Genomic DNA, 25,533 nt, shown 5'->3' with positions numbered 1-25,533 from the left:
GTTTACTGGTTTTTCCATCTATAGTCAGAATTTGTGATCTGTCTTTCAATAATTCTCAAAAAATTTCAAAACTGTGCCACGAAAACCTATACCCTCCAACTTTCTCAAGAGAAAGATGTGAGGAATAGTATCAAAGGCCTTGGCTAAGTCCAAATAGACAGCCAAGGTCCTTCTGTTCATCTGAAAATTATTTGTCACAATCCTCACCAGCTCTGATATTGCATCCTCAGTGCATTTTCCCTCTTGAAAACCAAATTGATTTTCTGCTATTAAATTATGCCTTTGAAGATATTCATCATACGTACCTTCATCAATTTTTCAAAAATCTTAGACAGGTTACTTATTAAACTAATAGGGCGATAATTTTCAGGAGCTTGTCTCTCACCTGATTTAAATAGTGGAATTATATTTGCAACCTTAAAGTGTGAAGGAAAATGACCTGTTTCGAAACATTTGTTAAACAAAATTGATAAAGGCTGAGATATGTATTCTGATATATTTTTCAAACAAACATTGCTTATATTATCAATACCAGGAGATGAATTAGTTTTTAATGTATTTATCATGGCAGCAACTTCATCGGAATTTGTAGGGAAAATGAAAAACGAATCTCGAAAATGTTGAGTATGTGGAACTAAAGTTGGTACTGGGTGACTTGAGTTCAAACTATTATTCAGATTTTCTGCATAACTTCTACCTACTTGCGAGAAATAATTATTTAATATTATAGGTCGATGTCAGGAGCTTTTCTATTTCGTTTTATATCTAAATTTCCTCTATACAGAGCCACGTCTTTTTGTTGTTCCCTTTACAAGTTGACATTTTAGTTTTAAAGTAGTCTAGTTTAGCTTTCTAATTATGTGTTAAGTAGATTTCTATAGTTTTTGTATCTAGCTTTCAGTGTAGCATTAAATGGTTGGATTTTTAGTTTTTTATGTAGTTTGTCCCTCTCTCTTATGGATTTTATTAGCCCTGAAGTTATCCATTTTTTTAATGGTCTATTTTTATTTGTCATTTTAATTTGTTCGGTCGCAGAATCTATGTGGTCCATCAGTTTATTAAAGAAAGCATTTATTTTGTCATCCAAATCAAGATTAGCCTCATTAAAAGTAGTTTCATTCTTCCAACTTTCCTGTCTCAACTTGTCGTAAGGTTCTTATAGTTTATCCGTTTAATAATATTCTCCTTTACATCAATATAGCTGGGTTTGAATTTCCTATGTGTAGTGTAGTACAGAAGTGGTCAGTAATACAGGTCCTTTGAACAGAGCTTATTATGTTTTCATATTTAAAATTAGCATTTTTGTAAAAATGTGGTCTATGCATGTACCTGTATTGTGTGTTACTCTAGTAGGTATATTAATAAGAGATCTCAGGCCATACTTTGCATTAGACCGCTATATTCATTTGCCAAACTACTGTTACGTAAGATATCAATGTTTATATCTCCTATTAAAACCGCATTCTCATTCTTATCAATATTTCTCAGAATAATATCTAACTCGTTAAAGAAAACTTCAATATTAGCAGAGGGTGATCTGTACACGGCAATCAACGATACGAAGCAGTCGAATGCTTGTAATCTAATCGAGACGATATCAGCCTCCGAGCTCTCACAATTGACACAGTCAAACTTTATGCCATCCATCACAAACAAACACAGACCGTTACTTTTGTTCAGCTGGCCTGGCTTATCAATAACCGAGTAACCGTGGATACTGTAAGAGTTTGTGGTACAGTGGTACTGTAAGGTTTCCAAGTTTTTGTCGGAATACTGTAAAAGGCAAGTTTCTGGCTGAGTCTGGCAGAATATTAAAAAGTTTCAAGGATACATGATTAGGACTAGTTAATACTTTTTTCAGTCTTGTGTAAGGTACATCTATTTTTGTCTTATTTCGTGTATTATGGCTGTGGTTGTCAACTCTGCATCTATATGATCCTATATCATTCTTTACTTGAAGTAGGAGTTTTAAAGCTACCATAATGTAAACTGTCATAACTTTTTCTCTAATAAATAATGGCTTGCAATGATATATTTATTGAAAAAATCCAATGGAAAATTCGAAACCGTTTACGATCTGGAAAGAAAACGGAGTTTAGCACTCTAACAACCCATAACTCGCTTATTGGACCACTTAAAAATTTCAGTTGCCACTTTTCTCACTCTTATAATGATCTTAACAATTATATTAAGAACGATTATCCAATTTAAATAAAAATAAAAAGGTGTACCGGAATGCCTTAAAGCTGCATAATAATGGAATAACATTTTTGATTCTGTGTGCTGTTTTTACACTCAAGGGGCGTTTACATATCAGTCAAGTTTATTTGAATTCTAGATTTTCATAGAATGAATGCATTTTTTTTAACTTGAAGTCAAGTTTTCAAGAACATAAACTTGAATTAACTCATTTATTCACTTACTTAAAAATGACAGGAATAATGTTGAAATATGTAGTGAGTAAACAATTCAAAAAGAGGATACTTGGATTTTTAATTCTTATTTCATGATAATTAAGAGTAGCCCTAGCAAAAAATGGTAACTTGAATCCACCTATACCAATGAAGGTCCTTGTTAAAGTTTTGTAGATGTTAAACATGTTTGATTTTTGGATTCTACTTGAATCTTGAAGGTGCAATACAACCTACAAATATGAGATAAAAAAACAGTTGTAACTGAATTTTAGATTTTCATTAGCATTTTTATTTTTTTGTATTTTTAGCCGGTACAATGTTTTGTAATAATATTTTGTGCGAAATAAATTAATTTTTGAAAAAAAAATTGGAATGTATTTAAACAACTGAATGAAAAATATGATGCAAGAAAAGTATGAAACGTAAGAAGAAAACTCTGAGATTGACTAGTAGTTCTGTGAACAGTAGACCTTACGCAGTATTCTCATCCACAAGTACCTGATTCAAACTATAGACCTTATGGAAATACAGCAATAGAATGGCTTCTCCACACATCTGTGTAATCACTTGTCAGCTGATTTATGATGAACTAGCCGTCAGGCCCGCTTCGCTCGCCATATCCGTCTAGCCAGGGGGCTCCGCCCCATGGACCCCTGACTGGATCGTCCAAGAATGAGATCAGCAGGCTCGCTTCGCTCGCCTGCATTTTTCATTTGGGCATTTTTATCATATGTTAGGACAATCCAGTCGGGGGTCCAGACTAAACGGCTGGCTAAACGGATATGGCGAGCGAAGCGAGCCTGACTGCTAGTAAAATAATATTCCCAGGATTGAAGTAGCAGTGCCCAATCAATTTTTCCGCGATAAATGCATTTAATTCTTCAACTTGGTGCCAACCTAACAAAGTCAACTCACTTAATGCCAACCTGACAAAATTATTAATTTAGTTGCCAGTTAACACTGTTTCGAAGAGGTAAAGCTGAATAATATTAATATATTTTTTAACTCTATCTAGATTATATTTCTATAGTAACATATATATGAAATTTCAATTATAATTAAGAGATTGGGAGAAGAAGAATATACATGCTAAAAGACGAACTTTAAACCCTTAAAACAAACCCTTAGAGTAAAAATTGCCAAAAGATTTCTTAGTGCGCCTCTAAAGGGCCAACTGAACATACCTACCAAATTTGAACGTTTTTGGTCCGGTAGATTTTTAGTTATGTGAGTGAGTGAGTCAGTCAGTCAGTCAGTCAGTCAGTCAATCAGTGAGTGAGTGCCATTTCGCTTTTATATATATATATAGATAATTCAATAGTATGATTTGTACTCCAATATTGGCGTATGAAGGAGGCTCCTTTTTCCTTTAATATTACCCTTCAAATGCAAAATTTCCAAAAAACCTTGTATATACGTCGACGCGCAATTAAAAAATGGACATATTTGTCAAATTTCATGAAAATCTATTACCGCGTTTCGCCGTAAATGCGCAACATATAAACATTTTAACATTTAAACATTAAGAGAAATGCCAAACCGTCGACTTGAATCTTAGACCTCACTTCGCTCGGTCAATTAGATTCATAAATCTATAATAATAATAATATAATTTTGAGTTTATAAAAACTTAATTTTAGTTTTTTAAAATGCCCATCAAACTCAAACGTTAAAAATAATTGAATTCAAGTGAAGTTTGATTAATGTAAACGCCTTTTCACATTATTTATCCGCCGACACCAAGGTATCTTGAATCAAGAATAACTTACATTATTGGTAAGTACTGTAGGTGAAGTGGTTGACACTAAGAACTGTCCTCCGATTGGCCTAGAATCAGCTGTTGTTGAGGATCAACCAATAAGAGGGCAATATTTTTGATTGTCAGCCGACATTCGGTAAGTTTGGAAACAACCAATAGATTAAGAACTGTATAGAGATACTGTGTACAATTACTGTATCTTAATATAGAATACTTTTTTTAAAGAAAAGTTTTCTGATTAGTTCTAATAAAATTGATCACGATTAGAATTTAACCGGCTTTCGTGCAACCTGGCCTAAACCCCGCACCGAACAAAAGTTTGAACTCATTGATTATTCAAGTACAGTTAAGTCCCGCACACACACATCGATTTTTGTTCATACGATATCTTGCGGTCCTTATGAATTCTATAAGATTCAACGGGACTTGACATACATCATTTGTTTGAAATCATCTGTTTAATCTTATTGAATTTAAAAGGACGGCTAAATACCATACGAACAAAAATAGATGTGTGTGTGCGGGACTTGACTGTACTTGTATAATCAATGAGTTCAAACTTTTATCTGATATTTATGTTGGTCATTCGTTTGATAATCTCAGTTGTTCTTTTCAATTTCCTTGCCCTATTACCATTGGTAAGGAAAGTGGTTTTGGGTATTGGTCTTGTGTGTGTGTGTGTGTGTGTGTGTGTGTGTGTGGTGTGTGTGTGGTGTGTGTGTGTGTGTGTGTGTGTGTGTGTGTGTTGTGTGTGTGTGTGTGTGTGTGTGTGGTGGTGTGTGTGTGTGTGTGTGTGTGTGTGTGTGTGGTGTGTGTGTGTGTGTGTACACGATATCTCATCTCTCAATTAACGGAATGACTTGAGATTTGGAACGTTAGAACGTTCTTGACTTGGACTTGAGATTTGGAACGCCATCACGGTTAGATCTGTTGAAAATTAATTTGGAAGAGATAAGACCGGATATTCTAGCTTTGTCTGAACATAAGATGTCAGAAGGTGAATCAGCATTGTTGAATATACCCAATTATAAGATTATCTCTAAATATTGTAGATGTAATAAGATAGAGGGTGGAGTCATGATTCTTGTGAATAAAGAGAGAGATTTAAAAAGTAAAAGTGTAAATCTACCAGCAATAAACTCAATCGCTAAGGAAAAAGAGTTTGAGTGCTGTGTTTCTGAATTTTCTATTGATAATAATTTCTCCTTTGTTTTGGCATGCTTGTATAGGACGCCACAGCACTGCTTTTTAGATCAGTTTAAAAATGTTGTATTGGTAGGTGATTTAAATATCAATGTTTTGGAAAAAAATACTACTTATCATAAGTTGAATAACGTGCTGAAAATGTTCAATATGACCTATAAGATTGATTTTCCCACAAGAATTACTGAAACCTCTGAAACTGCAATAGACAATTGTATAACAAATATCGATGATAATAATGTAAAAGTGTCTGGTATTATTACTCACATTTCTGATCATGACGCTCAGCTATTTGAAATTAGGAATATCAACAGACCAAAAAATAAAAAATTAAGGAAACTTAGCCGTAAGTTTGATGATTGCAATTTGAAAATTCTTATAAGAGATTTACAGGAACGTAATTGGATAGAGGTTTACCAATCGGTAGTGAATGAGAAATATGATACTTTTATTTCTATTTTAAATACTTTTTGATATTAATTTCCCAATACGCTTCAGAGATGTGAAATGTCATAAAGGAGTGTCATGCGCTGATGTTGTAGACAGAAGAGATGAACTGGTCAAACTTGAGACAGAATATCGAATTACTAAGAGCGAGGATGTTAACTTCAAATTATTAATAAGAAAAATGCTCTGAGACACCTTATTAACGTAAATAAACAGAGATTTTTCGATAAAAAAATCACAGAAGCCAGTAATAAAAGTAAAGTAACTTGGAGTATGATTAATGCTGAGGTTGGCAAAAACTCAACTAATTCCTAATATTAGTAGTATTCTGAATGAAGGAGATCTTGTAACCGACCCCTACAACATATGTAATGTTTTCAAAACTTTTTTACAAGGGCAGTTGAAACCCATGTAGTACCAATATTCCAAACAGCTCTAGTCTGTTAAGTACACTCAATGTTCAAAATAATAATCATTTCTCCTCAAGATTCAGATTCATACAGATTTCATCACATGAATTAGCAAAAATTATAATGACTTTTGAAAGTAAATTCTCTTCTGGACCTGATGACATTCCAATGGCGATAATAAAAAAAGTTCTACCCACAATTATTAAGCCGTTGACTCATGTAATTAACTCTTCACTGATATCGGGCTATTTCCCAAAGTCTTCAGTTGTAGTCCCTTTCTCAACTAGGCAGTGCAGAAGTGTTTCAAGTCCAAACATTATATTAGATGATAACATTTTAGAGCATTCAACTAGCACAAAATTCCTAGGTTTGGTTATTGATGAACATTTGTCTTGGAACAAGCATGTCAATCATGTGCTGAAGAAAATATCACCAGGCCTGTTTGCTCTTAGGCGTATGACCAATATGTGTGGGCTGAATGCTCTGAAAGCAATTTACTACGCATTGGTTCATTCCAATATAGCTTACGGCCTGTGTATCTATGGCTGCACATCGAAAAAAAACTTGGAAAATATTAGTTCAGCAGAAAAGAGCACTGAGAATTATCATGAACATAAAAAGGAGGGACTCGGTGAAACAAATTTTTTTTCAGCTAGGCATATTGACAGTTTATGGGCAATATGTTTTTGATGTAATAATGTACTTTAAAAAATTCACTGATTTAGAAAAGAGAAGTAGTATTTCACATAGATATAATACTAGATCCGGAAGAATAGTACAGAGACATAATTTAGAATTTTTCAAAATGAAGACAGCTTTCATGGGAGAGAAATATTTTAACATGCTGCCCCGAAATTTAAAATTCATAGAGGAGTTGACAATCTTTAGAGCCAAGCTGAAGAAATATCTGTCCTTATATTTCATTTGAAGAATTTTTACATATTTGATTGTTATGAATTTGTTATTGACTGTTTTATGTGTTTTGTTATCTTATTATGTATGACGTTATTCAATGTATCTGTACATTTGTTGAATAAAATATGATTGATTGATTGATTGATTAACGTAAGGCCCTTACACTATTACACTATAAGGATCCGACACGAACAATTTCGATCAAATTCAATTCAAGATGGCGACTAAAATGGCGAAAATGTTGTCAAAAAACATGGTTTTTCGCAATTTTCTCAAAAGCTCTCCAACGATTTGATAAAATTTATACATAAAATAGTCATTGATGAGCTCTATCAACTGCCATAAGTTCCATAATTACTGTAAAAATCTCAGGAGCTCCGCCCCCATCCATGCAAAGTTGGATTTTAGATTCCCAATTATCAGGCTTCAGATACAATTCAAACACAAAATTTTAAGTGGAATAGATTAAGCATAGAAATCTCTACAATTAATGTTCAGTAACACTTTCACCTAAAATTGAAAATAAGCACGAAATTCGAGAAAATGTTATTATTTCGATTGCAAACTGTTGGCAACTGTTGATTCTATTGAATCATTCACTATGAAGAGATAGCAGACCTCGTGTGTCTCCAGCGTTATTGTCCTGTCACCAGATGGCTCAGATCTTTGATAGTAGACTTGAGATGCGCGTAAACATTAGCATCAGGTGATCAATTTTCATAACGGCAAGAAAAGTTGTGTGAGTGCGCCACACTAGATTTTTACATGTGTTTATCATAACAAGTTTCAGTAAATTCCTGTGTGTTTCCCTGAAACTCTAACCTCCAAACTTGATGAATAGGCCTACATTTATCCAAAATGCATTACCAAGAAAAAGAGCTGGACACATTTCCATCAAGTTACATGAGAGATTTCCGTTGGTACAAGAACAGTGTCAAATCCAATATGTAAAAATTTATTCATTTTTTTCTATCCGTATGTTAATTATTATTGATGTTTCATAACACTGTTATGAACCCAGTTAACTGAACATTTTAAAAACAGTGGTTATTTTATACGTTTTATTAAAACTAGTACTGTAAGTTGAATTTCAAAAGTACTACTGTTGAAATTGGAACACTGATTAGGTGTAAGTGCACGTCCAGTGCCAACATACCTATTATCAAATTTTTGGTTGGGATCGATTGAGTATGTTATTTTGAGCAAAAATCACAAAAATTAAACGGCGCTCACTATTGTTTTTTAAATAAACTAAGTTCACAATTTTACATGCATTTAACCTATGAGTAGCAGCCATTTTGATTATTTAAATCATCAAATTATGATATTCCTAATCTGAGTTTTCCTAACCCAAAGCTTTTTCTAACCTAAGCTTTCCTAACATAAAGCTTTTCCTAACCTAAAGCTTTTCCTAACCTACAGCTTTTCCTAACCTACAGCTTTTCCTAACCTACAGCTTTTCCTAACCTACAGCTTTTCCTAACCTACAGCTTTTCCTAACCTACAGCTTTTCCTAACCTACAGCTTTTCCTAACCTTAGCTACTTATGGTTGCTACTTATAGGTTAAATGCATGTAAAGTTCTGCTACTTTGAACTTAGTTTATTTTAAAAACAATAGTGAGCGCCGTTTAATTTTTGTGATTTTGTGCTCAAAATAACATACTAAATCGATCCCAACCAAAAATTTGATGACAGGTATGTTGGCACTGGACGTGCACTTTAGCCCACTGATTATCTTAATTTGTTTTGAAAATGTTACTGTGTTCTGAGATCCGTTTACAGTAGATTTGTACATTAGCTGATCTCAAATATTGGATCAGAATTATTCAATACAGGAGGTTTGAAATGCTCAGACTCATACACCTTTATTTCGAATATTGAACGTTTGAAAATTTGGTGTAGAATGCGCAGGAATTAGTATTTCAAATTGTATAATAATTTTATATTGGATACTACACTATTCGCGTCTTAGGCTATAGAGGAACATTTGAATCAATCATTCAGACTGTATTCATGCTCTATGTTATTACAGAATCTATCCAGTTGATACATTTGCATTACCAGAGGAAGAGAAAGACAATTACATACGCATGAAGAAGGTAAGCCTATCAATTATGAATTGACAAACATTTGTAAATTTTATTCATAGTATCGTAATCATAGTAGTTATAGTATCTGAAGAGTAATAAGTTTATAATAGTACTGCAATTTTATTAATAGCTGTTTGATTAAAATTCCTTCTGTCAATAACTATTAGTAGAGTATTTTAGTTTGTCAGTACAATACCCCCTTTAGGAGATAAGTTTCATCTGAATTTTTTAATTTGATAATTCTCAAAAATTCAGAAAATACAGTACATAACTTCTGATAAGTTGAGAAAAATCAGTACAATACTTATGAGATTCGTGAATAATGTTTTGTTCATCGTACAAAACTACTGTAGTAGGTATGTGAAAACCTACTCTCACAATCAGTTGCTATTTCATCAAGAATTAAAAAGGATAATTAAAACGTATAATATCAACTACTCATGTGAGTAGTAATTTTATTGAACTCTAAAGAACATAATTTGGAATTTAAAAAAGTCCATGGTAATTCATTAGTTGGAGGACTTTTTCTTAAACTTATCATTCTTCAAATTCTGTAGGCTACTATTGCAAACTTCTAACCATCTTTTATTCTTTTGTCTAATGTAAGGAGACGTTTTGAAAAATAACAGGCTAAAATACATGAATATTTGCATAAAAATATTGTCATAGATGATATATTGACTACTTGTCTATTCACAGGAAAAATTAGGATCTGAGGAACTGGAATCAGTGAAACAACTTTATCTTCAACGACTACAGAGCACTTATCAAGTTAGCTACAACTGCAATCTAGGTAATAATTTTATTTATCCTATTATATTAAGCGAGCAATTTCTGTATATCTGTCTATATTTTTCTATTTTTATTCTATATTATTAAACTAGCAACCTCTGTTTATATTATCTGTTGATTGCACTAGGTCTCATCCCTGGGAAAACTAGCTGAAGGACATGAAAAGGATAATTCATCCTTGGAAAAACAGATTATGATTTCGTCGTCTGTCGATAGCAGGAGATGCGTGTGCCTGTGTGGGAGATCAGCGGTGTAATCAATTAACTTACCGTATCTCGCGAGAAATCTATAAATGTTAATTGACTCGATCAAAATACAGTACTCTAATTTGTTGACATTAGATGTTATATATTATAATATTCAAAGTTATTCATTATTTTACATTTCTAAGTGATTAGTAAGTGTTATTTTGTTATTCAATTCCGTATGTGAACAATCTAAATTAGAACTTTTATGTTTTCAAGTATTTGGACTGAAAATTTTACCTGAATTCAAGTGTATGGAACATAACCTACTTTTTGGAATATTTATAGTGAATAAATCAAAATTCGGGGAAGAAACAGTTTTGGGCTGTGCCTGTTAGTCCTTTCCTTATCATTTCAAAGAATTGAGTTTTGTTTATCAATAAATAAATAACGAGCAAAGCTCGGTGCCCCGATATTGAATAATGATAAGACACAAATAAACTACTTTATGATGAGACACAATTCTACTTACCTCTAATTCTGATTCGGAGTTAAAACCTGATGATCATAACCAAATTCTAGAAATTGAATATCATATTCCCAATGAAAATGATAAATGTACGGTGGATTGTCGAAACAAATTCATGAAGTAAGGAACATTTTGAATAGTATGTGACATATTCAAAGTAAATACAGACTTTAAGCATCATTTATGATTTATACATTCGGAATATTGCAGAATTTGGGTAGTTTCAAAGTAAATACAGACTTGAGAATCATTTATTATTAATACATGAGGAATCGCAGAATGTGGATGGTTTTAAGTTAGTATAGGTGCTCTTTCCACAATGGGTCTTGTCTCGACCAACGGCAGCCTTCTACTTTGTTAGTCAACTACCAATAGTAAGGCTTCTTTTATACTGTACTCTGCTCCATGTTAGATGTTCTGAGCTTTTAAGCTAAGAGAGATTGATGATGGAGTAACAGCCGAAACTAGTTTTTCACATTGTCAATGAATGACTGGTTTTCATGACTTCAAATAATTTTATCCACTGGTGAAGATTTTATGAGAATCTCAATAAAATGTGTGTGTGTACGTAGAGTTGATAACTATTCAAATGGATGGTTATGATAACAATTTTCATTTTTATAAGGATAGAGATTTACTGGGTGGATAGGATTATATAAATTAGATCCTAGATGAATGTATAATTTTGGAAGGTTTCTCCCTTTTCATAGTAATAGATTCAATAGACCTCACTTTGGACTATTTATGTGCCAAAATCAAGGAATTGAAGAAGTTTTGGGCAATTGCCTGTTTCTCTTTCCCAATATCGTGTTTGTGACTGTTCTAATAGATAAATAAATAAATAAATAAACAGTAGGTATTCTACTACAAAAACCAGCAGGGTGATCGATTTGGCTGGAGCGTTGAAGTTTTGTTACATATAATATGTTCGTTTTTGAACTATTTTCAACGACACTACAGCCAATTTTTGAATATTAGTGTTATTAAAACCAATACTCACTTGTAGAGCGCTTTCGGATTTTTAAATCCATTCTCAACACTCATTAACTAATATTCAAAAATTAGACTGTAGTGTCGTTGAAAATATAGTGAGGTCCACGTTATAATGACAGTATTTGATCAACTTTGGTTTTGCTATCCTTGTCTATCATTCGACAAAGCCGATGGTAATATCCTTTTCTAGGTCCACAACGATGACAATTATGTTTCTGACAGTGTAGAAATATAATTAATTAATGCAGAAAATCGGCATCGCTATTCTTCTATCTTCATCCACTGCTATTATATCCTTTTCTATATCCTTTGTGGACCACACTATAGTTCAAAAACGGATTATTACATGCATTCCGTCATGGATAAAGAAATAGGTGAGTATATAATATGTATGGTGATCTTGTTTCAAATTGCATTCATTTCAAATCAAAGCTTAATAGACTGTTATCTCTCTTACTTTCTTGGATTGGAGTTGTGTAATGTATATTTATTCATTCATACATTGAAATACAAAAGCGAAATGAAAAACAGGCGCCAGCCCAAAACTTCATCTAGACTATTCCCAAAAATAGTCTAATGTCCAGAGTATTGTTGAGGCCACATTACAACTACTCTATCAAGTTAAGAAATACTTTTTCATTCTAATACATTTAATTCTACACTAATTCATTCATACATTGAAATACAAAAGCGAAATGAAAAACAGGCGCCAGCCCAAAACTTCATCTAGACTATTCCCAAATTTAGTCTAATGTCCAGAGTATTGTTGAGGCCACATTACAACAACTCTATCAAGTTAAGAAATACTTGTCGGAAAGTGATGAATCAATTAATACAAACAATATAGAAGTCTTGTTGTACCCTTTATTTTTTTTAAACTTTAAAATGGTTGAACAACTAGTTTCGACCCTAACTTAGGTCATTTTCAACTTGAAAGGGTCGAATCTAGTTGTTGAACTATTTTAAAGTTTTTAAAAATAGATGGTACTAAAAAAAATTGTATATTGTTTTTAATAATTTGTTAAAAAGTACCCCATGTGAGTGAAGTATTTTTATGATGAATCTATCTATATATTTACCCACTCCATACTTCTCTCCTTAGTCATGGTCAGATATCTGGATCGACTGTGTCAGACATATGAATAGTGATTGAATAAGTAATTTGAAATTGATTTTTCTCTAGATAAAGATGAAGATCTCCTAGCAAAGGACACAATGATGATTGAGTCAAGAAAACTGTACTACCCTCCATGCAAGAAACTACTGCCTCCTGTACCTTCATCTAGAAGAGGTAAAATAACCGAATTGTTTCTTATTTACAAACTTGAAAATGATGATGTTTTTGACATTTTTTGATAATGGCGAGAATCGATCGAAGCTAGTCATGTCTAGATTTATCGAAGCAGGATGCTAGCACGCTTTTTGTTATTGAATAAGTATGAGATTGATTTATCGCAGATAATACCTGTAAACGCCTTGAGCATGAACTAAGAACTAGTTCAATATTTCGTTTTTGGTACAGAAATTAGCAATAATTTAATAATTGGAACTTCAGATACTGCTATTGGCAAGATGTAGCTTAGTGATGTTGTCTGGAAATATCACGAATTCAATATCACCCGAATTAGAAACATTCAGAAATATCACCAATAGAATTCAGAGATATCACCAATTCACGAATTGCAATTTCTGGAACAGCTACTAAACGTAATTTTGAGAATTATAATTTTTCTCCTGGTTATCACCATCTTTGTCTTACTCATCTCTTCAACTTCACAAATTATGTCTCCTTCGATAGCTTCCCATTGATTGAAGTGAAATGGAGAATTCAAAATGGCGCGAAAGCATCAGCCAATGAGAGCGCATTATGGGCGTGGCTTTGTACTAAGCCTATGAAGCCTACTCGCACGTGATTGGTCGATTTGAAAGATAGAAGTGGGAAAGGAGAGTAGCGTGTTCTGAACCGACTGTTGTGTATTTAATTTTTATTTAACTCTAGTCTTGATTGCCACAAGCCAATAATTGCTGTCAATGCCTGTAGCAGTGATAATCCCTATTTTTCATAAATCTAATTCAATTCTTTTACTGTGGATTACAGTTTATCTGTAACTGCGAAATGAAACACTTCGACAAAAAATGATCTTGTTAGAATTCATTTGTTGTATTTCTGAATCCATTATATGCTTTTCGTAGAAACATTCAATGTAAAAAGATATCCATTCATTTCATGCTTTGAGTCCGTGCAGCTCTTATTGATAGAGTGAAATTTATTCATAATTGAAATGAATTTAATTAAATTTTTACCAATTCCACTATAGTGAGGTCCACGTTATAATGATAGTAGGCTCATTTGATCACTACCTTCGTAAACAAAGCCATAGTGCATAAACTAGGAAACTTGCTAAACTAGGAAAGGATAGCGCCATCTGCTTTGTCAAATGATAGACAGTGATAGCAACACCGCAATGTCAATCAAATCACTACCTTCGTAAACAAAGCCGTAGTGCATTCGAGTGACGTCAGCACAGGTAGAGCTGCTACACCAATAAAAATTCTATGATTTCAGTTGATCTAAGGGGCGCTATTTAGGAGGGGTAGGGGGGCCATAGGCCCCCCCAAGGATCAGATAAATAATGAAAATGCGGGTCTAACTACTCGAATCCTTAAAATCTCATACTGATTTAATACTTTTTTCAAACATCAGTAGTATAATTCCTCCTACAGTATCAACAATGTAGCAAAATTGCCTTGGAAGTATGGCTACGGGTACGGAGTAATGAAGAATATATTTTTCTCTGTGGTATAGTTGAAGCTTAAAATAGAATGGGTACAATTATTGATCAGGGCACAATAAGTGAAATAAGTGTGGGCACTTATTATAACTAACAGGGCACAATAAGGGCACAAGAGTTATTGCATGAATTTCAACGTGAGAATTAACAAGGTTGCAAGATGTCACAGTGAAAGCAAAAGAAAGGGCACAATCAGACAATCAATGTATGTACAGAGTTGGTGAAAATTATGGAGCCAGCTTAAAGTTTCTTTAGCTTTCTAACTGAAAGTTATTTTCCAATTAGAATAATATGATCCCCAATGAAATTGTTGAAACTGTTATTTTAAAAGAAAAATTAATCCGTTTCCATGATTTTCAAGAAATCTGTTTCAGTGTATTCCTACTTTAGAACCTCTCTGTAGGTCCATATTTCTAATAAATATTTCATGATTTAATAACTAATAATGTAGATGTTTGTATTGATACTTCTACCACATTTGTATAAAACTGGAAAAATGAATCATTTAATAACATCTTGGATGTGATATCTATGGGAAAAAACCCAGGACCCTCTATCCTTTGGGGGTATTTCTTCCCCCCCCCTCGTAACTCTTGGTTTTTGCCCCCCCTTAGCAGTTTGGTGAAATGGCGCCACTGGTTGATCTATGTCAGCCAGTGTTTTGATTGGTGTAGGAGCCCTACCTGTGCTTACGTCACACGAATTCACTACGGCTTTGTTTACGGAGGTAGTGATTTGATTGACATTGCGGTGTTGCTATTACTGTTTACATAGCCACCTCTAATACAAGGCCCCGGCCTACGATATTGCAACGTCGCAGTGTAGGCCTAGAATCTAATACACGATTGGTGAAAAAGATCAGCTGGTATTTTTTAAAATCTTTTTCACCAATCGTGTATTAGATTCTAGGCCTACACTGCGACGTTGCAATATCGTAGGCCGGGGCCTTGTATTAGATGTGGCTATGCTGTCTATCATTCGACAAAGCAGATGGGGGTATCCTTTCCTAGTTTAGCAACGCTGCCAGATCGTTTTCAACAATGTAGGAATATAGTTGTTTATCAAATTATCCAATCTCAATTATGAAAATTCATATTTAATTATTGAAAAAAGTTTTTTTCTTGACGTATTGAATAGAACTGTTCATTTTGAACAATAATGAACAGTTTATATTACATCAGATATACTGGTATCAGCTGTCCTCTTTTAGAGGTAGCGACAAGGCAGAGAATGGGCAACGCCGTCCTATCTTTCTCCACTGCCATTATAATGTGGATTACACTATAATTCATACTATTTCTTCAAATCCATTCAAGTATTTCATTTTGTTAATGAAGGATTTCAATTTCGTTTATATAATACTTTTCATTTTCTCAGTTTTAGGCTACTGCAGACCAAGTCTCTACTACACGGAGCTATCTGAATACCAGGGAACATACTCTTACCTGGGTTACAGCATTCTCAACGATTTAGAAGAAAAAGGAATTTCCAGATTGGCTCCACGAGCCGGATGTCGTTGAAAAAATAAACTTTATATCACATATTTCAAAAATTATATACATGAACAAATTTTAGGAAATAAATAGAAATCAATTATGACGACTCTCAATGATTAATTTATCCACAGAATTCAAATTACTCACTCTAAAACAACTTCACGTGCAGGTGTTTCAAAATGAATGATTTAATTTTTAATAGATAACTTTTTGAGGTCTACACCTTTTCCAATTTTATTTGAGAAAGTATCAAGTTAATTTGAGAAAGTATCAATTGTATTTGAGAATAGTCACTTGTAATTGAGAGAATGTCAGATGTAAATGAGAATAGTCAATTGTATTTGGGAAGTCATCACTTGTAATTGAGAGTAGTGAATTGTATTTGAGAAATCGTCAAATGTAAATGAGAAGATATCAATTGAAAATGAGAAAATTTCCTAAATGACATGTCGTGGCTCTTCTGTAGTCTACAGTACAGGTTTGATTTGAGCAGGAAAGGATACTGTACTACGTACACAGTATTCCAATTACTACCATAGACTTTGCATGGGGGCAAAATAATATTTTCAATGATGGAATTATTTCCCCTGTACTGTTTATGAATGATTAATGAGTATCATTTCTATGTATGTTGGCAACATGACTTTTGTCTCCAAACATTTTGTGAAATATTCCACTTGATGAAGATCAAATTCTCTATGTTCAAGGCGCAATTGAACTTTTGGTATATCAAATATATTATCATATTTTTTTTATTAGTACAATTATTAAAAATATAATAACTGGAAGCACTGGTTTTTTCTTAAATCATTTCCCAATTACAACTGACAACTTCTCGATTTCAGATCGTATGTTCTCGAATTGAAATGATAGTTTCTCGAATAAAATTCACTATTCTCGACTACAAGTGATGACTTCTCAAATACAATTCACTATTTTCATTTACATCTGACGTTTTCTCAAATACAATTGACTATTCTCAATTACAATTGATACTTTCTCAAATACAGTTGGAAAAGGTGTAGAGAGTTCAGTGCTCCAAGAATCAAACTAATTAAGGAAGGAGATCCTATTATTGTTAATGACTCCTACATTTTTGATTTACAATAGTGTTCGAATGCTCCATCATATTTTTCCAATCTGATGTGTTCAATAACCTAATATATCTGTTATAATTATAATTACTCAAAAATGATCTACTAAGGGTTTGTTTCCGAGCTCGGGATTCAGCTAAAGTCTAGACTTTAAACAGCTGGAGTCAGAAAATTGGCTTTCCAAAACGGGGTGTAGTCGCAGTTTTTATAACAGTAGTCGCAGTTTTTATTCTCTAATTTCTATAATTGGAAACGTTTTTCCTTGACAAAATTAAACATTCCTAAATAATTCAAAATAGCTGAAACTTTACACTATTTTCTCTTTATTTTGTGTTCAATTTTCTAGTTTTTCGAAATTTTATTCAAACGTGACTATGACAATGACTGCGACTACGCCCCGTTTCGGAGAGCCAATATTCTGACTCCAGCTGTTTAAAGTCTAGAACTTAGCCAAATCCCGAGTTCGGAAACCGGCCCTATATCTATTTCTAATAGCTTATCCACTCTTAATTCTCCAATATTTCTATCAAGCCTTATGCACCCTTTTCGATTTGAATGTCTTAGCGATGGTAAAGATTTAAATAATTAAATTAAACCACGTGTTTAAAGTTCTGCCGTCGCCTTCATGCAAATCTCAGTAGTGTGCACAAGGCTTTAACGTTCTTCAATCCATTTGTAATATGGAATTTTTGAAAATTGAAAATTGAAAATGTTTTATTGGCAGAAATATAAAATTGCAACATCTTAGAAAATACATAATAAAAGCAATACAAATTTTACAACATGAGTAAATACTATTACAAAATAAAATGCAATGCCAATTGAGTATTTGCATCTCGAGGTACTAAACCTGTTTGAGATGGTGATATAAATTTGATTACAAAACTAAAATGTAGTTACTGAGGTCGCATATGAAGTGACACATATTACATAACAGTATCATAACAGTATCAACAGTATCATAACAGTAACATAACAGTATCAATTTTATTACATAAAATTGATTTATCAATTTTAGCTTCGAAGTATATTGTACAATATTATTATATACAAGTCTACATGAGAATTCTAAAAAAAGTATCTATATTCTCACATTCCATTACAAATCTCTTGACATCTCTCAAAAACCTTGATCATATCTTAGAATCTATCGAATCAATTCCTGATAGTTCCTTCATATTATTGTTTCTTCTATAGTTTTTCTTTCTAAAACATAGTTTCTATCGATTTGATCCATCCACTATGAGGTACACGTTATAATAGCAGTGAAAAAGATACAACGAAAACGATGGCAACATAGCGTAGCTAGAAAAGGATAACGCTATCTGCTTTGACGAATGATAGACAAGGATAGCATCACCAATGTTGATCAAATACTATCATTATAACGTGGACTTCGCTATAGTTACAGCTTCTAATCAACTATGTAGGGTATTTACAAAGAAATTTGGCATTGATATCTCATTCTTCAACCGACTACCTCCCAAATTCTGTTGGTATCTTGATGTGTATATATATGTATCTATTGGCCACCCTGTACATAATATGTTGGCAAAGTCCCTCGCTTCCAAGTTGGCTTGATGACGTCACTGACTGAATTCGAGCCAAGTGTCGCTTCATCAACTCTCAAATAAAACTAGACAAAAAAAAGCTAGATAAAAAGAGAAAACTATCCGACCGGCGAAACAGTCACAGCCTTCTAGATTAGATGCGTTCAATCGCCTCCAAGTTGCCACCAAACTGTTGCTAAATCTATATACAGTGTGTCGCATGAAATCTCGCAACTTGGGGCCGATTTCTGGGCGAATTTTGAGAACGATCTTCTATCAACTCTGTTGGTGGTTAATTTGAAGAGATGAATTCCAGTAGTTTACATAAGGTTTCATAGGTTGTACCGTACTTCAATTCATTAATTTGTTATTTTCAAAGATGTTTAAAGAAACAGCCTCCATCTAAGTTTAAGGCTGTGCAAAGGCTAAAAATAACCATTTTACTCGTGATATTATTCAAAGTTTTTTGATTTGTATATTATAAAGCTAACAAAATGGAGAAGTTTTCTCAGTAAAACATTTTTTTCCGATCATTACTTTTTGAGATATGAGCGCCTAAAGTTTAAATTTTAGGGACTGAACATTTCAAATTCGGTAAGAGATAAATCCATGAGTTTCAGAGGATAGATTTTTCATGGCATTGTTGATCTAGTAGAATAAAAATTCTCTGAAAATATCAATTTTCAAGATAATTATTCAATTTATAAAAATAACCAAAAATAACTTTTAGTTGAGTTATTTTTGGTAAATTGAATAAATTTTTCAAAAATTGATATTTCAGAAAATTTTTGTTTTACTAGATCAACAATACCATGAAGAATCCATCCTCTGAATCTTATGGATTTATCTCTTACCAAATTTGAAATGCTCTGTCCCAAAAATTTAAACTTTAGGCGCTCATATCTCAAAAAGTAATGATCGGAAAAAAATGTTTTCCTGAGAAAACTTTCTGATTTTGATAACTTGATATACAAATCGGAAAACTTTGAAAAATATCACGATTAAAAAGTTTATTTTTAGCCTTTGCACAGCCGTTAATCCAGTTTCTGCTCGTTTAACTAGGTAAAACTGTATCAACTATTAAATCTATGCTTTGATGGTTTCTAATCATCTAACCATCTTTCAAATATTTACAGCTCTAGTGATAATTCAAACCAAGCTTCAACTAACGAATTGTTTAACAGCTCTTTGATAAACTTCTCGCAATGCAATGTTGTATTCATCATTATCAGAAAAAACATCTAGCCTCAATAATCGAAGTTTTGCAACAATTCTTGATCGTTGATCGTTGATCGATCTACGATTTCGATTGAACTAAAATATTGTTTAACATATATTTAATGAATTTCTCATTATGCAGTGCTGTTATAACTGTATCTCAAAACATCAAGACTGAATATTCTATGTCTTCCTACGATTCTTGATCGTTGATCGTTGTTCGTTGTCGTTGATCGTTGTCGTTGATCGTTGATCGTTGATGGTTGATCGTTAATCGTTGATCGTTGATGGTTGATCGTTAACCGTTGATCGTTGTTCGTTGATCGTTGATCGGACAACTCATTGTCAATGTTTGAATCGATTGGATCGAGAATAAGATGCTGTGATTGCATTCCAACAGCATTCAACTGGCAATCACTACAGTCATTTCCCATCCAGAAATAAAGTTCTATCGAGTGGATACTCTCTCTTGTTCTCTATGTTTCCCCTGTCAATACTACCAAATAGCCGAGAAACAGTCACGTTATATGAAATTAATTCAATATTGTTAGTTGATGCAATACTGAAGTCATGGAATGTATCAATTCATTCTTGTGTTGAATCTGTGCTGATGCATTGAATCAATCTTGATTCATTGAATCATACAATGAATCCAATGTTGATACATTCAAGTCATGAAATGGCAATTAGGAGGTACTGGGTTCGATTCCCAGGCTGACAAATAATTTTTGAATAGTAGCGCTCATCGAATTTCCATCTGGCTGTTTACGTTTACCCTGTTGTCAATATTTTCAGTAGCAGAAGTCTTCTGGGTGAATTGCAGCGTTTAATTTGGATTTTCGTTCAATAATAATGATAGTCATGAAATGTTATGAGGAACTGTATAGAATGTCTCTAGACATTCATAAGTCGTACTGACTTATGTGCCACAAACACGCGGATTTCATTCTCATCATATTATGCTCATTATATCTGTATCTCACTGTTTCTTTACAGATATCGATGTAATAAAAATCTGGAGTGGTACACTCACACAACTTTTCTTGCTCATATTTGAAACTACGATCAGACTTTTGTTTATGTGTATATATAATATTGTTTTCAGAGTACTTTTTCCTTTGTGTAAATAAATTATTGTGAAATTCGATGATTTTTTTTTAGTGATAATTTTTTTAAAGTCGTCAAAACAGCTGTTTCACAGATGAAATATCTCGACTATGTGTTCCTTTTTATGAACTGCTCTACCTACCTACCTCATGCACGAGAAAGGAGGTTACAAAGTCCATTTCTCAAGGATGGGGTGGACCCCCCATTAGTTTCCCAGAAAGGAGACTCATGCCAGTTAATAGAGCTGATAAATAACTATACAGAGTATGAATTTGAAAAAAAAATCGGTCAAGTTATTTTGAGAAAATCGTGAAAAACATGTTTTTTTTAGTAACTATCCGCCATTTTTCTCAAGTATATTACGGAGCTCCTGCAATTTTCTCAGAAATGAGACTAGTCAGTTGATAGGGCTTATAAATAGCTATCCATGGTATGAATTTTAAGAAAATCGTTAAAGCCGTTTTCGAGAAAACCGTGAATAACATGGTTTTTTAGTGATTATCCGCCATTTTTCACAAGAATATTACGGAGCTCCTGCAATTTTTCCCAGAAATGAGACTCATGTCAGTTGATAGGGCTTATGAATAGCTATCCATGGTATAAATTTGAAGAAAATCGTTGGAGCCGTTTTCGAGAAAACCGTGAAAAACATGGTTTTTTAGTAATTATCCGCCATTTTGAATTGAATTTTATTTAATTTTTCATTGTCAGATCCTCATGGTATAAGGACCTTAAGTTTAAAATTTCAAGTCAATCGGTTGATTAGGAATGGAGTTATCGTGTTCACAGACATACACACACACACACCACACACACACACACCACACACCACACACAACACACACACACACCACACACACACACACACACACACACACACACACACACACACCACACACACACACACACAACCACACACACACACACACACACACACACACACACACACCACACACACACCACACACACACACACACACAACACACACACCACACACACACACACACACACACACACCACACACACACACACACACACACACACACACCACACACACACACAACACACACACACACACACACACACACACACACACAACACACACACACACGCGCGCGCACACGCACACACACACACACACACACACACACACAACACACACACACCACACACACACACACACACACACACACACACACACACACACACACACACACACACACACACACACACACAGACCAATACCCGAAAATCATGTTTTTGGACTCATGAGACCTTGAAACGTATAGAAAACTTAAAATTAGGGTACCTTAATTTTCTTTGGAAAGCAATACTTTCCTTACCTATGGTAGTAGGGCAAGGAAAGTAAAAATAGCATCAGCTGATAAAAAGTGAAATGCACGTGTTCGTGGAGCATAAGTCAGTACAAAGGGTACTACATTCAGTTAGATGGAGGTCTGGATTCCTAGGTCTTTGGTAACATGCTTCAGCTATTGTAGCTGGGGTCTTTTGTCCAATTATTATACCTTCAATATTCTTAACGTGAATTCTATATATCGTGAATGGATCTACATATTCCCTCAAATTGATTGAGATCTATTTATATATAAAAGCGTAATGGCACTCACTCACTGACTGACTGACTGACTCACACACTCACTCACTCGCAGAACTAAAAATCTACCGGACCAAAAACGTTCAAATTTGGTAGGTATGTTCAGTTGGCCCTTTAGAGGCGCACTAAGAAATCTTTTGGTAATATTTTAACTCTAAGGGTTTAAAGTTCGTCTTTTAGCATGTATATTCTTCTTATTCTCTTAATTATAATTGAAAAATGTCCATACCATATGTTAATATAGAACTATAATCTGGAGAGAGTACCTCTTCGAAACAGTTGTTAACTGGTAACTAAATTAATGATTTTGTCAGGTTGGCATTAAGTTGAGTTGACTTTGTTAGGTTGGCACCAAGTTGAAGATTGAAATGCATTTATCGCGGAAAAATTGATTGGGCACTGCTACTTCAATCCTGGGAATTATATTATTATTATATTTAATTATTATAAATATTATATTACTAGTCATCAGGCTCGCTTCGCTCGCCATACCCCCGACTGGATCGTCCTAACATATGAAAAAAATGCAGGCGAGCGAAGCGAGAATGAGATTCTTGGACGATCCAGTTGGGGGTCCAGGGGGCGGAGCCCCCTGGCTAGAAGGATATGGCGAGCGAAGCGAGCCTGACGGCTAGTTTGTATATATAATCAAATACAAATGAAGCTGCAACAGGTGGGCTCAGTTGTTTTAATTACTAGTAGTTCTATGAACAGTAGACCTCACGCAGTATTCTCATCTACAAGTACCTGATTGAAACTATAGACTTTATGGAAATTCAGTAATAGACTGGCTTCTCCACACATCTGTGTAATCACTTGTCAGCTGATTTATGATGAATAATTCTATAGTCTGATTTTTACTCTAATATTGGCGTATGAAGGAGGCTCCTTTTTCATTTTAATTATCCTTGAAATGCAAAATTTCCAAAAACCTTGTATATACGTCGACGCGCAATCTAAAAAGGAACATACCTGTCAAATTTCAAACATTAAGAGAAATACCAAACCGTCGACTAGAATCTTAGACCACACTTCGTTCGGTCAATTACTTGAGAATCTTTAAGAAGTATCACTTATGTATGGTTCATAGTCTGATTTTCCATAAGATATTCCACAATGGAATTTTGGATTCAACAGCATTGAATTAATACATACTGAAATAATACATTCGACCATAGATAAGGTTTAATATTGACATCATGTCAGTTTCTCTCAAAAAGCTTGCAAGGGAAATACAAAGGGAGTCAGTAGGTTAGACTGGACACTATTATGTAATAGGTATAAAGTATATAGATGAAGGTATATTATGATATATACATTTGGGTACCGATATAATATGTTCAGTCTCCCCTACTATAAAGAGGAAACTCCTGAGGAAACGTGATTGTGAGAGCAGTCATTTGAATTGAACATTGAGTTTAAATTATATTGTTCTCAGCGCTATCTATGATGGCTATTATTTGATGTCTTCTTCTTCTCCCTCTTCTTCTTCTTCTTCTTCTTCTTCTTCTTTCTTCTTCTTCTTCTTCTTCTTCTTCATCATCATCCACTTTGTTAGCTTCTTCTCTATCTCCCCTTTCTTCTCTTGTTTCCTTCTTCTGCTGCTCCTTCTTCTCCTTCTTCTTCTACATCCTATCCTTACCCTTCTACCTCCTTGCACTCTCCCTTCTTCAAGTCCATATTTTCAACTCTTCCCATTCTCCCTTCTTCTCCACCTTCTCCTTTTTCTTATTTTTTCCTTTGAACCATCTTCCAATTCTTCTGAACTCTCACTTCTTCTAATTATAGATAACTTTTCACTCAAAGTCACTGTATTGAACCACTGATACCATTTCTGATTACTCACTAACAAACCTCTTGAACTCACTCATAGTTTTCCAATAAAATTAAAATTCTCTCACTCTATCTCCATCACTCTCTCTTCTTCTCACCCCCTCTCTCTGTCACACTTTCTCTCTCAGTATCTCTTTCACTTACTATATCACACATTCACTCACATACCATCTCTCTCTCCTACCTTTTGGTAGAGAGTTAGTGGGAAGGATACTTCGAATATTCTTTCCAAAGAATGGACATCGATATGTCCAGAGCTCCGCCAATTTATGTAGATGCATAACAATATTATCTATAGTTATTACAAATTGCTTTTTTCATATCATATACAGTTCAATAATTATTTTCTTAGTCTAATATTTTAATTCATCTATAATTTTGCTGTATTGTAAGCTATTGTAATAAGTGTATAAGCCAGTATATATTGTAATCTACATAAATAAAGTACTCAATCAATCAATCAAATGCAAACACGAACATCTATCTCCCTTCTCTCACTCTTGCCTTGCTTTTTTCTCTTCCTCTCTCTTTTCTTTCTCTTATCTTATTAGCTAGTTGAATAATTAGCATTACCGTCATTTAATGTAAATTAGTGTATAAGCCAGTAAATATTTTAACATACTTAAATAAAGAGATCTAATCTATTCCCTTACATACTCTTTTGGACACTTACATGGTATCACTCTGTCTCTCTTTTCACCACACATCAAAACCAACTCTCACTCTTTCATTTTACCGTCATTTAATGTAAATTTGTGAATAAGCAAGTGAATATTGTAACATACATGAATAAAGAAATCTAATCTAATCCAATTTATTCTCTTACATACTCTTATGGGCACTTACATAGTATCACTCTGTCTCTCTTCTACACACACATCAAAACCAACAACCCCTAATTCTCTCTCACTCTATTGGGCACTACATACTATCACTCTGACTCACACTCTCAAACACGAACAACTCACACTTATCTACACACTCCATCTACCTGACTCTCTCTCCCCTCTCTCTCTTCCTTTCATTCATCCTCCAACATACTCTATTAGGCACTTACATTCAATCACTCTGTCTCTCTCACTCACACTGA

The 25,533-nt window shown here is 33.8% G+C and overlaps 1 protein-coding gene across 1 annotated transcript; it reads left to right on the top strand.

Moving 5' to 3' along the window:
• The first annotated feature begins 9,000 nt into the window (after positions 1–9,000).
• Positions 9,001–16,132, top strand: LOC111063573. Its single transcript, XM_039422647.1, has 4 exons — positions 9,001–9,248; positions 9,939–10,032; positions 12,922–13,029; positions 15,908–16,132. The coding sequence occupies exons 1-4, from the start codon at positions 9,240–9,242 to the stop codon at positions 16,048–16,050; spliced, it is 354 nt and encodes a 117-aa protein (XP_039278581.1). The 5' UTR covers positions 9,001–9,239; the 3' UTR covers positions 16,051–16,132.
• The last annotated feature ends 9,401 nt before the right edge of the window (positions 16,133–25,533 follow it).

Source organism: Nilaparvata lugens, chromosome 3 (genome assembly GCF_014356525.2).
Source record: "Nilaparvata lugens isolate BPH chromosome 3, ASM1435652v1, whole genome shotgun sequence".
NCBI lineage: Eukaryota > Metazoa > Arthropoda > Insecta > Hemiptera > Delphacidae > Nilaparvata > Nilaparvata lugens.
This window is presented reverse-complemented; position numbering and strand designations above follow the sequence as displayed.